The 14,715-nt window shown below is 42.8% G+C and overlaps 1 protein-coding gene across 2 annotated transcripts; it reads left to right on the top strand.

Moving 5' to 3' along the window:
• Positions 1–16: 16 nt before the first annotated feature.
• Positions 17–9,603, top strand: GPS1 (G protein pathway suppressor 1). 2 transcript variants are annotated; one of them, XM_030461633.1, is made up of 14 exons: positions 17–187; positions 1,844–1,936; positions 2,614–2,795; positions 3,985–4,149; positions 4,331–4,466; positions 4,610–4,687; positions 5,266–5,326; positions 5,699–5,784; positions 6,231–6,325; positions 6,573–6,678; positions 7,032–7,112; positions 7,234–7,371; positions 7,617–7,751; positions 8,586–9,603. In XM_030461633.1, the coding sequence occupies exons 1-14, from the start codon at positions 155–157 to the stop codon at positions 8,658–8,660; spliced, it is 1,464 nt and encodes a 487-aa protein (XP_030317493.1). In that variant the 5' UTR covers positions 17–154; the 3' UTR covers positions 8,661–9,603. The 2 variants fall into 2 exon arrangements, with proteins under 2 accessions (XP_030317493.1, XP_030317494.1); XM_030461634.1 differs by lacking the exon at positions 17–187 and adding an exon at positions 325–437.
• Positions 9,604–14,715: the final 5,112 nt, after the last annotated feature.

The following is a 14,715-nucleotide window of genomic DNA, read 5'->3' as shown; positions in this document are numbered from 1 at the left end:
CACCGCTGCCCAGTTGGCGGCAGGAGAGGCCAGACGGGCAGCGGCCCCTTTAAGGGCTTCACCTGCCGGAGGGGTCTGGCTGTGCCGCGCGACCCGGACGTGGAAGCCGCTCCGGAGAGGGAGGGGTCATCCGGAAGTGCAGCCGCCGGGGAAGATGCCGCTGCCCGTCCAGGTTTTCAACTTGCAGGTACGGGGCCGCCGGCCTTCTCCGCGCCCTCCCGCACCCCCTGCCGGCCTCCTGCCGCGGCCGCGCTCGGCGACCCTCCCGCACGATGTCCGGTAGCGCGGCCCAGCGGTGCCGCGGCCCGGCCCGGCCTTGCTGCGGCCTCCGGACTGCGCGGCCTCCACCTGCGGCTCCGCGCCCGCCGCCGCCTCGTGGGAAGGGGAAGGCGATTCGCTCTCGGCCATCCCTGGGCCTTCGCTCGCCCTCCTGCCGGGTCCGTCTGCGTGGCTTCCGCCGCCGCTGGCTAGGAGCAGCGCCCAGCCCAGCCGCTCCTGTGCTTGCTTTTGTGCTGTACAGGTAGTCGGTGGGGCCAGGGCAGTAGCGGAAGATACAGCGAGGAGGTGGATGGAGAACCGAGTCTGTAGTACTGGGGGAAAGCTGCTGGAGCGTAGGGCGGGTCGGTGGCTGAGCCTGGATCGCCAGTCGCCGCTGCGATGACCCTGTCCGGTTCACTGCTCTTCCTTAGCAGCCAGCAGGTTCTCGGTCAGGGCGCAGCGGTGCCGAAAGTCAGGACGGGCTGAGGGGTAGTGCAGTGTGCAGCTCAGCTTCTTCCTCAGTGAGAGACCTGTATGGCAGCCCCTCCAGCAGCAGGTCACTACTATCCTTCCATAGCCCGGCAGGAGAACTCAGCTCAAGTGCCAGCTGGTCAGCTCATCTGACGGTTTATTAGGTGTTTCCCATCCCTCTTGGCTCAGAAAGTCTAAGAGTGTGAGCATTATTTATTTGTTTTGTGGGTAGTTTTTAAGTCAGCTTTGTATCTTCTTTGCAAAATAGTTACAATGTCTGAGTTTGTGTGTTGCAGTGGGACTTCCATCCCATTTGTTTTACTTTTCCTTGTCTGGGAGTAAAGAGAGAAATGCAAAGTACAGCCTACCAGCATAAGCAGGAAACAGAGAGTTCTCTCCCCCCCACCAGGAGTCACTATTAGCTCCTGCAGTCCTAATTTCTGAGGAGTCAAAATCTATAACAAAATCTATAAAAATGTGGACATAATTTGCTGTTGGAGGCATGGCAGTTGGCAGCTGTTGCAGAAGAGCTCAGCTGATGGTGAATTTTTGCAGTGCAGATACATTTTCTCCCAGTATTTGCTAGAAACTGTGGAATTGGCATTCTGCATTCTGTTCTTCACTTTATGACTTTAAACTAGTGTAGCAGTTGTTACCTTTTTGTTTTGCCTCCGAAAAATAATACCTTTAAGCTTCAAAGCAGCTTTGAAAGATTCTGGTGAGTTATTTTGACTTTCAGAGCTTCTTGATCTGGATGTTAATGACTGGCCTTGCTCAAGGATGAGAAACTGAATGTCATTCAGAATTTAGTGTGCGTGGGTAGAATCAGAGTTGTTGACCCTTCCGCTTGAAGGGCTCACAAGCCAGGTTATGCTTGATAATCTACCAAACAAAATAAAACACTGGAAATGCTGAGCCTTAGTCCTGCTTGGGTCAGACAGGGCATTGTGCCGAGTAGTGGTATTGCTAGAGAAAAATCTTAAACATGTCTAAAGGCTGAGGGATGTTTCTTCACTTTTAAAATTTAACGTGTATTTAAGCAAGTTCTTAATGGATTGAATCACACAGTTATTTCCTGTAGGAAGCCGCTTTTGACCTAATTTTGCTATTCTAGGGTGGAGTAGAGCCCATGCAGATTGACGTAGATCCACAGGAAGATCAGCAAAATGCACCTGACATCAACTATGTGGTGGAGAACCCCACTCTGGTATGTGCTTGCTGAATGCCTGGTGGGTTACATTTCTTGCTTAAGGCTTTTGTAAAACTCCCTTATTTTACTCCTTGTCAAACTGTTACAGATTAATAGATTGTCCTCAAAGAAAGGGGTGATCAAATCAGTAATCTTTTCCCTTGCTCTGTGTCATGTCTTGGCTCCACTGCACCTGCTGAGGTGGAGAGGCCTTGCTGTTTTGTGGTGCCTGCTGCCAGTGTGACACAGTTTCCATTCTGAAACAGCTTAGTACAGCTGTGATTACTTACAGAGACACCATTCCTCTATTTTGAGGTTTGTTCTTTCAGGAGCAAGGCTCAGGTACTTTAAGTGTATAATTGGAATAGAATCCTTTCATTGTTTGATCCCGGCTAAAGCCCACAGAGTTTGAGGTTATTAACAGGTGCTGTACCTGTTGCTTAAAGTGGGTGAGCTGATTACCTTGATGATTACCACTTGATGCAGCATCATGACTGAAAGGAGGCAGACTGAGGTGCTGCCTGTTTCTGTGGAAAATCACTAACATTTGAAGAAACAGAAATGGAATAGTCTTGCTTGGTTTTTTTATTTGTCTGAGTCATTGCCCCTCACGAAGGCTTCAGGTCTGCAGGGATGCATGTGCAGTGCAAGGCCTGGTTTGGTTGGTGCTGTCTGAGGTCAGGTTCTGTCCATAGGATTTGGAGCAGTACGCTTCCAGCTACAGCGGTCTGATGCGGATCGAGCGGCTGCAGTTCATTGCTGATCACTGCCCACAGCTGCGGGTGGAAGCTCTCAAGATGGCACTGTCGTTTGTCCAGAGGACTTTCAATGTTGATGTGTACGAAGAAATCCACAGGAAGCTGTCAGAGGCCACCAGGTACTAAGAGAGAGATCGTGGGAATGCAGAGAGCTTTTGTGTCTGAGTGGGTACTGATGTGCCACAGGGGAGACTTTGCATGTCAGACTAACATGTTCCTGCCTTTGCCCCTGGAGTTTGGCAGCAGTGGAATGTGTGCATTCAGGCTGGAGATCTCACGCTTTCTTAAAAGATTTAAAGCAGCAAGACTACCTCATTCTGAAGTCTTGGTGTTTTAAAAGGCTACAGGTCGATATTGAGGAGAGTTTAGTCCTGGCAGCTGCTTCAAGTATTAATGAACACAGTTGTTGTCTCTTCTTAGGTAGATTATGAAGATGAAGCCTCTTGTAGATGCTCTTGTGGTCATTAATTAAAAGCTTTTCCAACTATTCACCTTGTTTTGCGCTTTTTTCCTTTTTTCTGTTTTTTCCCCTAACAACAGGTTTGCTGTTAAGTGTAGCTTTTGGTACTTCATTTATCCATCTACACCCTCTGTCTTTGCATTATTTTTGTTTCTGTGCATATTTCTTGATTTCTTGTCTCTTTTGCCCTGGGAATCTTTACTTTGTATGTGTGGCAGTATGTTCATTGCTTTCTTACATGTCAAAAGGTTGGCTAAAAAAAAACCAAACAGAAAACAAAAAAGAAACAAGCAACCCAAAACCTCAAAATGTGTTTTTGTGTTTAAAGTACTGAAAACTGAGTTGAGTACAAGTAGATGTGTTGATCTGAGCTGAATGGAAAAAAGAATTTTGATGGTATGTGTGCAGTGTAGCTTTGCAGTAGTCCTTGCAATATAGCTGGGGAAAGAACTTGTAAATGGTGCAGCCTGTGTCCCTCAGAGATGTTTGATTGGATTCAGTGACTCTTTAGAGTCATTAAATGCTTTTACAGACTGTAATAATTCGTTGCAGCATTGTTGCTAGCTTGCTTTCAATTGATTTATAAAGCAGATCTCTAAAATTAGCAGTTACTTGCTCGCTAATAGAATACCTGCAAAAGATCATTAGGATAATTCTGTGTTGCTTGTGTTAGTGTTTTCACTGGAAATCTTAGCAGTCTTTTTCTTTTTCCCCACTATCCTTGCTTTCTCTTTGATCTGTTTTGTGCATGCAGTACTGTTTGTTAGTGTAGCAGTGCCAGGTACTTGGCAGACCTCTGTTTTGAAACGTTTGCAGCATAATAGCTCCATTCAACTCTTTCATTTCAGAGAACTGCAGAATACACCTGACGCTGTCCCCGACAGTGGACTTGAACCCCCTCCTCTTGACACATCTTGGGTTGAAGCCACACGCAAAAAAGCTCTTCTTAAACTGGAGAAACTCGACACAGATCTGAAAAATTACAAAGGGAACTCCATCAAGGAGAGTATCAGGTGAGATGCAGAAGGCTTTGCTGGAGCACGGAAGGGCATTTTGCTCCTCCAGGCACCTAACACAGGATGTCAACTGCATTCAGTGCTGTAGGTCAGTGTGTTGAGTTACTTGTTTGAAACAAACTGACTGCATCCCTTTCTGAGCATGCAGCTCATTGGCAATTTAATTCCTGTGCTCCAGGAGAGGCCATGATGACTTAGGTGATCATTACCTTGACTGTGGGGATCTCAGCAACGCTCTCAAGTGTTACTCACGAGCCCGTGATTACTGCACCAGTGCTAAACATGTTATTAACATGTGCCTCAACGTCATCAAGGTAGGGAGGTCTGCAGGAAATGGCACTTGGTGTCTTTCTGATACCAGCTGTGAAGTTAACTCTTGGTTACACCTCTTGTGTCTGCAGTGACAGTGCCTATCTAAGTAACTCCATTTATCCATGCCTATTCTGGCTCTCTACAGGTCAGTGTCTACCTCCAGAATTGGTCTCATGTTCTGAGCTATGTAAGCAAGGCTGAGTCTACACCAGAAATTGCAGAAGTAAGATCCAGCTTTTTACATTGCACGAGTTTTCTCTGTTTTCTTTGTTTTCTCTGTTCAAAATTTGTAAAATGATTTCTTCCTTTCCTCTTTTATGAACTCCTCCTTACAAGACTCCCTTCATCTTACAGTCTGTTCTTTCTCCTAATCCAGCCTCCCTGGCTGCTCCATATTTTTGAGATTCATTGTTTGTTCTCCCATGATATCACAGAATCAGCCAGATTGGAAAGGACCTCTGAGATCATCAAGTCCAACCCTTAATCCACTACCACTGTGGTTACTAGACAATGGCAAGGAGTGCCACATCCACTCTCTTTAAAAATGTCCAGGGATGGACAATCCACCACCTCCCTGGGTAGCCCATTCCAATGTATGTGTGTGGGGAAACCTGACTCATAGTAAAAGCAGAGAGACTTTCCATCCTCAGTTTTTGCCGTGTTTCCCAAGCCAAGTAAGATGAAGTTACCTTGCTGTTGAGATTTGCAGGTTAATTATTAGGATGAAATAACCCAAGGACAGTTGTAATTTAAATGGTTTTTGTGCTGCTTGCTCACTACTTATTTTTTTTTATCCTTTAGCAAAGAGGGGAAAGAGACAGCCAGACACAAGCAATTCTCACCAAGCTGAAATGTGCGGCAGGTGAGTGAATCCTTCAGCTTCCTGTCTTTCTGCCAGTTAGCTGTCCATGGGACTCTTTGGCAACAGTTTGTGCCTGGTTTATTTTTTCTCTCAGATTTGACAGGCTTTGTATTTTCTCAGCAGAATTGCAAAATTTAATAAAGTTGATGAGATGGAACTGCTGACTTGCTTTTGCCATTTCTTCCTTCTCCCTAAGTTTCTTCAGAGAGGATGCCAATGTGAGTGAATGGAGTGCAAGGGATGTTAGATACTGTCTGAGGGTCTCATATCACTTCGGCAGTGAAGGCGCTAGCCTGTCCCACGCCCCGGTTTGCAATTTCACCCTATTGGTATGCTGTCATAAACAAAGCACTAACTTTTTCTGGTTCCTAGGCTTGGCTGAACTAGCTGCTCGGAAGTACAAACAGGCAGCAAAGTGCTTCTTGTTGGCATCATTTGATCACTGTGATTTCCCTGAGGTGAGGACCAAGAGGGAGCTGTGTGCAGTTCTTGGCGGGGATGTAATTCTCTTAAATATTAGGTTGTAAAATTCAGATACTCTTCTCTTGCTGTGTAGTTTGTAGTTTGATGGTGCTATGAACTGTGTTTTAAAAAAGGTCTTTGTTCTTGGGTTCTCTAAGTTATCTACTCTAGATCACATAGGAGTTACCTGTGGGATTTAGGAATCTGTTTAGCTCAGCCCAAAGACTAGCTGTTGGATTGGTTTCTGCTCTCTTAGCAGTGGCCAGTCACTCCTTAGGCTCTGGGTGGATATCTCAGAGCATGCTGAGTGGTTCCGCTGCATTTGACAAGGACAAGTCTTTTTTCTGTGTGAAGGAAAGGCCTGTGGTTGAATACTTAATTTCAGCCTTCAACCTTTTTAGCAGTCAGTGATGGCTCTCTCTCTCTCTCTCTCTCTCTCTAGTTGTTATCTCCAAGCAACGTGGCTGTGTATGGTGGTCTCTGTGCCCTTGCTACCTTTGACCGTCAGGAACTGCAACGAAATGTTATCTCCAGCAGGTAAATGATGACTTGAGAGGAGTTTGTATGTACCAGGTATCTTTTGGCATCGCATCTCTCTGTGTTCCAGGCTCCCAGCCCCACTAAAAATGGTCTGTCTGGTTTGTTAGAGAGTAATTGCTTAGAATCTTCAGATGGTAGTTTGTAACCTTGAGACAGTCTGTAACCTTGCAACTTGGAGTAATGGAGTTTTGGGGTATTTAATTGGTGGGTTCCAACGTCTAGTCACTGCTGTCTTTATCTATAGCTCCTTCAAATTGTTTTTGGAGCTGGAGCCACAGGTTCGTGACATCATCTTCAAGTTCTATGAATCTAAGTATGCTTCGTGCCTGAAGATGCTGGATGAAATGAAGGTGAGTTGCAGGGGAGCAGTGCAGAGCTGCACTGTTCCTTTTGCCTTTCCTTTCATGAGAAGCAGTGACTATTAAAAGTAGCTACTAAGAGTGCTCAGCTCTTCTGTGTCTTCTGTCTCATGATGCAGTGAATGGAAATTAGGAGTAGTTTGGCTGTAGAGAGTGAGAAGAAATTCTGATAATTTAAAAAAGTATTGCTAGTTCATTTTATTAATTGTTGTTTTATGGTATTGTCGTGCAGTAGTGTTAATACCCTTAAAGTTTAAGTATGTATATGTATGTATTTCAGAACATAGGAATAATAGGATTTTCCAGGCTTCATCTCAGCTTCTGATATGTTCTTTTTTGCACAGGACAACCTGCTGCTGGATATGTACCTTGCACCTCATGTCAGGACACTTTATACCCAGATTCGAAATCGTGCCCTTATCCAGGTAATCATCCCTGTAATCCTGAGAGGAGGATGAACAGTGAAATAGGCCATGTTTTTGTAATTGCCTTTCATGGGTTTTTTCAGAGAGTACACTTGGCAACTGAATGTTTTCTTCTTCCTAGTACTTCAGCCCCTATGTGTCAGCCGATATGCGCAAGATGGCCACTGCTTTTAATACCACAGTGGCTGCTCTGGAAGATGAACTTACTCAGCTGATCCTGGAGGGACTGATTAATGCCAGAATAGACTCGCACAGCAAGGTGAGTGCATCTGAGCCACAGGTGTAGACCAAACATCTGTGCTAATGTCAGAAATGCTCCATTCCTGGGACACTTTGAAGCTGCATTCATCTGTTGTGAGTCTTGAGTTCAGTGGGCCTGATCTGTGTGTGAACTCAGACCCCACCATACCTCAGCTTTGCTCCCTTGTGCAGAAGGAACTTGCTCCCTTGTGCTGTGGGAACCCTGTCATAGCCCCTGTGTACAGTTCTCTGTATTTGTTACAGATTCTCTATGCCCGAGATGTAGATCAGCGCAGCACAACTTTTGAGAAGTCTTTACTAATGGGCAAAGAGTTTCAACGCCGTGCCAAAGCAATGATCCTGAGAGCCGCGGTCCTGCGCAACCAGATACATGTCAAGGTGTGGGCAAGTTAAATGTGGACTTTGAGACAGTGTTAAGATTTTAATTTTTTTTTTTTTTAACTGAAACTAAAAATTGGTGAATTGAAGATTCTGAAGGAGAATGGATTTATAGTGTTTATGACTGGACAAATTCTTACAATAGTAAATACTAAATATATGAAGAACAAGCATTTCTAGCCGATACATTGACTTGCTTGTACAACACAGAGTGTCTTTTGAAGTTTACATGCTTGGATTGATACTAAAATTAATTCTGACTAATTCTTGTTACGCATATCTTTTATTAAAACAGCCATTGGTTTGAAATATTTTTTAAGTAGTTGAAGTAAAAAATGTATGAACTGCTCAGAGTATTTCTTCCAGGATGGAATTCCAAAAGAATACCTGTAGGGAGGCTAGGCCATCTGCCACAGAACATGCTAAATTCCATAGTTTATTAGTCACAGTGATAACCAAATGTTAGATAGAATTCAACTTCTAAGAATTCAACTAAGGAGTCAACTTTTACACAGGCCAAGAGCACTTTGTGTATAGTCAAAGGTTGGACTGGATGATCTTGAAGGTCTGTTCCAACCAAAGACATTCTCTTATTCTATGTAGTAAATAAGAGTGGCCTAAAATTTCTGGTCTGACTTTTTTTAGAAACAGGTCTTGTGAACTGTAACTAAAGAAACTGTGAACACAAAGCTGTTGCAAAGCCATCATTATTTATGCATTGAGGGTATGCCCTCCCTCTTCTTTTATCTTGCTGAGCTTCATTTTGTCTCTCAGGATGCACTCTGCAGGATATTTACACAGCACTAACTAGGATGTGTTTTGGTCTTGTTGCAGTCTCCTCCGAGAGAAGGTAGCCAAGGGGAACTTACTCCAGCAAACAGCCAGTCCAGGATGACCGCCAACATGTGAAAAACTTCGTGCACTACCAAAAGAAATGATCCCTCCATGACCATACCCAGTGTCTTGCCCATTAACTGCTGAGCTTCACAAGTTGTCCCTGTCTCCCTCACTTGTTGCTCAGATTGAGGGTGTCAGGGCTGATGGTGGATAATATGAATATACAAGTAACTTAAATTCTTGAAAAGAAATCTTTCTAAAAACAGCATCCCTGCAATGGGTCATCATTTCAGTTTTGGTAGAACAACTTGCTCCATTCTCTTTCTTCTACCACTCCATAAAGAGCTGTCAGTTATTCATACAGATGCTGATTTGAGAATTTTTCAGCTGCTATTAGTTTTGTTTCAAAGATGCAAAAATAGTTAGTGTTAAGTTGAACAGACGATCGTAATCTAAGATGAACTTTGCTGGCCTGAAAGTACTGCCTTGATTCTGAAGCAATGCGAGGTTTCTGTTTATTCCAGATAAACTTACAAGTGCATTGCTCTCAAGTAGGGAGCTAGAATTCTGATGGGAGAAGAGATTTCCTTTGAGAAACTCTTAATGATTTTCCACCTACACCTGAAAACATGGCACCACTTCTGTGCATTCAGTAACAGGCCTTTATTTTAGGGTGTTATGTTTACCTGGATCCAGGTTCTTTCTGTCTGGTCTCTGTTTTCAAAGACCTGTTTCCTGATGTGTTTCCCACTTGTGCATGACCTGGATTTGGGGTCCAGTGTTATCATAGCAGTAAATCTCTACTTCATGCAAATATTGCTGCTTGTCCAGTCTTAATGCCATAGTGTGTGATGGTTTCCCAACATGTGCAACACTTGCTTCTGGTAGCATGGATAAATGCCATAAAATACCACTCGAGTCCCGTGGAAGAGCTGGAAGCAGCCACTCTTTAAGTACCTGCTCTCCAGGTGTGTTTATTCTGCTTTTCCTTTTATAAAGGGATTAAAGGTGGCAGTCAAGGTGTGTGTGTGTCTGTTCTGTGTTAATGAAAGGAGATATACACTGAATTTTCTGATATCACTGCAGCCTTGCATTCATATAATCCATAAGGCAAGCTAAGAATTTGGGTCCAGCCCTGACTGGTCTGGCAACCGACTACAGATGTTCCCATTAATGTGTTAACGCTATTTTGGTTGGTGTGGTTTTGTTTGTTTGTTTGGGTGGTTTTTTTTTTTTTGTTTTTTTTTGTTTTGTTTTGTTTTTTTGTTTTTTGTTTTTTTTGCTTGTTTTTTTTTTTTTGCTTGTTTTTTTGGAATAAGTTCTTACATCTAGTGCATTAAAAAGCAGGATTTAAAAGCTTCTGAGTATATGGAGTTTTGTGTTAAGGTTGTTTTTTAGGTATTTTGATCTCAAGCCATTGATATTTTGCTATACTTGGTGATATATTGTAGACTGTTGTATTTTGCTTTCTGTTCTGGCTGGAGATGTATCTTGAATGAACTGTGAAGTGCAGTTTGTGGGAACATTCCAGCAGCGTAATTCCTGGGCTGCATTTGCACAGCTGCTAAATTGCAACAGTGCTCGCTCCCTCTGGCTTTCCATACTTTTTATGACTTAGGTGCTGAAAACAGAAATTATGGTTTCTGTGAGGTCTTTGGTTAAATGTCTTACATTCTTCCCTTTTTGAGAGGAAGAGGGCCAAGTATCACTACTGTCCAGTTTAGTGAGAGGGACATGTTGGGTCCTCAGGAGGATTGCTGGGAAAGTTGTTTTAATACCTATCTGCTCTTTCCTCTGCTGAAGGAAAGACATTCAGACCTAGTCTACTACTTAATCATTCTCACTTCCTAAAATGAGTCACTGGTACCACTTCTAAGGAAAAGATGTTATGCTCTGCACTTGAAAACATGGTATGGCAACCCAATTAAGTGCATCGTGTCATGTGCCTATCTTTGCTTATGCACAACTTCCACTCTCTTGATTTTGTTAGATTACTCTGTTCCTTCCTGTAAGTTTCTGCTGGAGGAATCATCAGTTGTAAATGGACATTTTCATTGTGCTGATTTGAGGGTTTCTGCTCTTCTAGACTCTTAGTCTTTTCCAGTTTTGCCAAGTGGCTGGAAGTGTGCATCTTTCAGCTGACCACATGGAGCCCACAAGGTGGCAGCAGCATTTCCAGCTTCTGCTGTGGTCTATGGCAGTTCCATCACTGAGGCTGAGGCAATTGGTTTCTTTTCTTCAGACAAAAATGCTTACAACCTCTTTTGGACAGATAGAGCATTTCTTCTAGGCATCGTTCAACACCTGCTTCAGTCCTACCTGCCAGTTGAAGGCAGTTTTAATTAGCACAACTAACTTTAGTGTTAATGTAGAAACTGTCACTATGAGATCTGTGATGAAGTAGTTGGGGATGAATGGTAATCACCTGTCCAGAACTTGTGCAGCATAGTGGTCTGTGTTGCTCAGCTTTCTAGCTGGAGGGCTGTAAGAGGGGGGAGATTCCACCAGTGCTTGAATCATGATTGGGAAGCATCATCTGTTAAGTTGCTGTCATCTGAGAGACTTCAGTGGATGAGGGAGAAAATCACAGAGTTGTCTTTGCCCCATGCCATGTGCCTATGAGCTGTACAGTGCTTTCTGGCACTGCTGAAAACAGACTCAGTGTTACTTCCAAACATAGCTGAGATTTTCAGGATTGTTCCATCCTCTGAACAATACTCAAAGGTGCTGGTGAATAATGTATTATTTCTGCTACATGCAATGTTATATATACTTCCAGAAAAACAAATGAGGAAACTTTATTAATAACAATGCTTCTGATAAAGACCCATCTTACAGAGGTAGAAAGTGCTGGCAAAGCATTGATTAAAAAAAAAATATTTATTTTTAAAGAGTAAAGGCTATTAGAACTTCTTATGCCATCTCTAACTTTTTACATGAAGTAGATGGCAATGGGTGGCACTGTGCACCACAGGACAGTGCTCTTACTATTTTCTTGTGCCACCCACTTACGACTTACAAATCAGAATTTCATTTTTCCAGTAGTCCTTCAACTGAATTTGTAGTAGGGTGAAAACCACCAAACCGGTATGGAACTGACTTTGCTTCTCTTGAATGCTGCTATGGAAGAGGGGAAGGATTGCTTTCAAATTTGAAAGTGAGCTTTGTACTTCAACTGATCCTGTTTTAGCTTCTGTGTTCCTATGGATCTGTGAATTTTGTGTTTCATAGGATCGGAACATAGAACAACCTAACTTTAGATTATCTCATACGAGAACTTGAGCAGGCTAAATTAATTAGATATGCAACAGAAGCTGGCTAATAGGGTATGTCACCCTCTAAGAGAAATGAAATGTATGAGATGAATTAGGAGGTTGGTAAATAAATAATGCAAGTTGCTTGGCAGTAAAGAAATAACTCAAGGCTAGGCTTCAGTAGACGTACCAGAAGCTACAATCTAGAGGGTAGCAGTATTAGCAAGAGATGGTCTAATTAAAACAAGAATTAAAGTGGCAAAACCTGAAATCTGTCTTCTGTGGCAGATCATGCTAGGTAATCTTGTCCTTGATCCCACAGATACCACTGCTGCAGTTCTCTTAGTACATCTGCAGCTACAGCTTTGGCTGTTACACTCCAGCTGTCTGTAGTTTATGTAACTGACATCTGTTTGTACATTAAGTTTGTATCCTTTAAATATAGGCTGAGAGCCAGGGTTTTCAGTCTTAGGTCTTTTTTTTTTTCTTCTTCTTTTTTTTTTTTTTTCCTTTTTCCAATTCTCTGATCATGTAATCTCAGAAGCTGTTTGCCAAATGAAGGCTGTTGGCTTTCTTTTTGTAAGGTGAACCACTGGTGCTTTTTGTTTGTCTCTGAAAATAGATTTAGATAAAAGGACCCATGTCCCTCAAACCCAGACTGAGGACCATTTTCACCATAATCGTACAGGCAGAGCACTGCCCTTTCTTTCCTCTGCTCCCATTAAAATTAAATACTGTATCTTCTTGAGGGCCTGTGGAACTGAAACAAAATAGGACATTACCTTGCTGAGCTGACAGGCTGTAATTTTTCTTACTAGAGATAAATAGGATAATAAATATATTGCCTAGCCTGAAAGTAATCCCTAGTTAGTGTAGATGCAGGTGTGCCCAGCATGAATGGCAAATGTCTTGGCTTTACTCATGTTGTAATAGTACCTCCTAATTCACAAGCATTGTTTATTAAGCAATTGATTCACTGATGGTCTTTATTAATGGAAAGGTTATCATCTTCTGGAATGTCTAAATGAAAGTTCAGGTTGCAACACTTTTTTTTCCATTAGTGTGGTGTTTTGTAGTTGCAGAGCCTAACTTCAGCATTCCAGTCCTGTGTTAAGAGGACTGCAGTTTGCTGCTGTGTCGTGGGACAGGAGCTGACAATTTAAGTGTGGATCTATCTGAATTGCCTATTAAAAATGCTTTGGAAGAGCGAGTGGGGACAAATATGCCTTAAATATTAATTCTGTATAGGAATGTGCCCATCTGGGACTCTCAAGTATAAGTCCCTTTATGACTCTGGGAGCCTAAAGCCAGCTTGATCCTTCACCCTGTTAAATGACTGATGAGTCTGCTCTTGCTGGGAGATGTGTTCTAAAAGTCCCGTGTGTGGTTAAGAATGTGACCCAAACCTCTTGCTTAGTACCAGGCCACTAGTGTGTTGTAACAGTGGATGTTTTTACTGGAAATGCCTTTTCTGACAGTAAGTTTTCTCTGGCAAAGCGAGCAGGAGAATGATTGACCTTTTTGATGTTTTTGGGAAACTAAACAGGAAGGCTCAGGTAAGCAGTTTGAAATTCCATTATTATGAACATTTAGCTTTTAGAAGAAGGGGCTTTTCAAACAGACCAGGGAAATCAGAATACTTGACAGCTTTAAAGTGTATGCCTGTGTGAGGGAAGAAGTAAGACTAGTTCCACAGAAGAGGGGGAGATGTGGGTTCAAGTTCCATCTTTAAGGTAGAGAAGCATTTTTAAACTTGGTTCTCCCACACGAATCATGGGCCTATGCAGTAAACGCCACACCCTTTCACTCCATCCATTTATGTGCTAGTTCCAATTTACAAAGCAAGCTAGAACAGCTGCCAGTGCAGTGTGTAAACTTGAATACAGAGGTCGTCAGAAATTATGAAAACTGCTGAAAGTCGTGGTGAACAAGCTGATTAAGGTTCAGAGGTGCTATTCCTAGAACACTATGGAGAATATTTTGTTCAAGTAACAAGCAAATCTGGTTCCATCTTTCTCCTTTCCATTTTCCCACTCCACCCAATGCTGGTTTCTGGGTTTGTTTTTTTTTTCCTTTAATCTCTTACCCACTTTCCTTGGAGGAACATTAGCTTAAGGCCTGCTAATTTAGAGTTCGAGGCATAGTGCTATGCTGCTTCCTTCAGCAGGTGGCATGTGTGACAAGTATGCGTGAACAGTCAGCAGACAGGTTGCTTTCAGTGCACCGAGCTGCCAGCAGCTCTGCAGCTGCAGGAGGTGGCAGTATATGCCAGAGCAGGGTCAGCCACTGAGTGTTCAGTGAACTAAACTGCATTTAGAAAACAGGTGACGGGGCAATACATTTTCAAAGTTGAGCTAATCTTTATTTATTCTAGCTTGAGCACAGAATAGCTTGACTTTTCTGCAGGTCATTAAACAGCTGCATACTATTCCTGATTTTTTGTTTAGTTGGTTTCTTCAGGGTTTTTTTTGGTTTTTTTAAGCTAATGACATTATTCACAGCATAATGAACACTGGAAGGCTAGGAGATGCATAAAGCCCATGGGGGGGGAAAAAAAAAAGAGTAAAAGCCAGACCAGGTCTTGCATGTATAGACCTGTGTCTTTTTTTTTGTTGGTTGGTTTTTTAACACACTTCTCAGAATCTATCAGGCAGGAAGGAGAACAAATGATCCCGTAATTAAGAGCCTTTGCGCAGGGAAAAGTTCATGGCCTTGGTTTGAAATAGGCATATCATGCTAGACAATATTCTCTATTAAAATAGAGATTTCATTTTCTCCCAGCCTTTCGCTCATGGGAGACCATTAAGCTTCATCGTACTATACTGTTAATACACATTGTGGTTATAGCAACATCTTGATAGTTTTACACTGAT

The sequence above is a fragment of the Calypte anna genome, chromosome 18 (genome assembly GCF_003957555.1).
Source record: "Calypte anna isolate BGI_N300 chromosome 18, bCalAnn1_v1.p, whole genome shotgun sequence".
NCBI lineage: Eukaryota > Metazoa > Chordata > Aves > Apodiformes > Trochilidae > Calypte > Calypte anna.
Note: the sequence above shows the minus strand (reverse complement) of the source record. Positions and strands in the feature narration are given on the sequence as shown.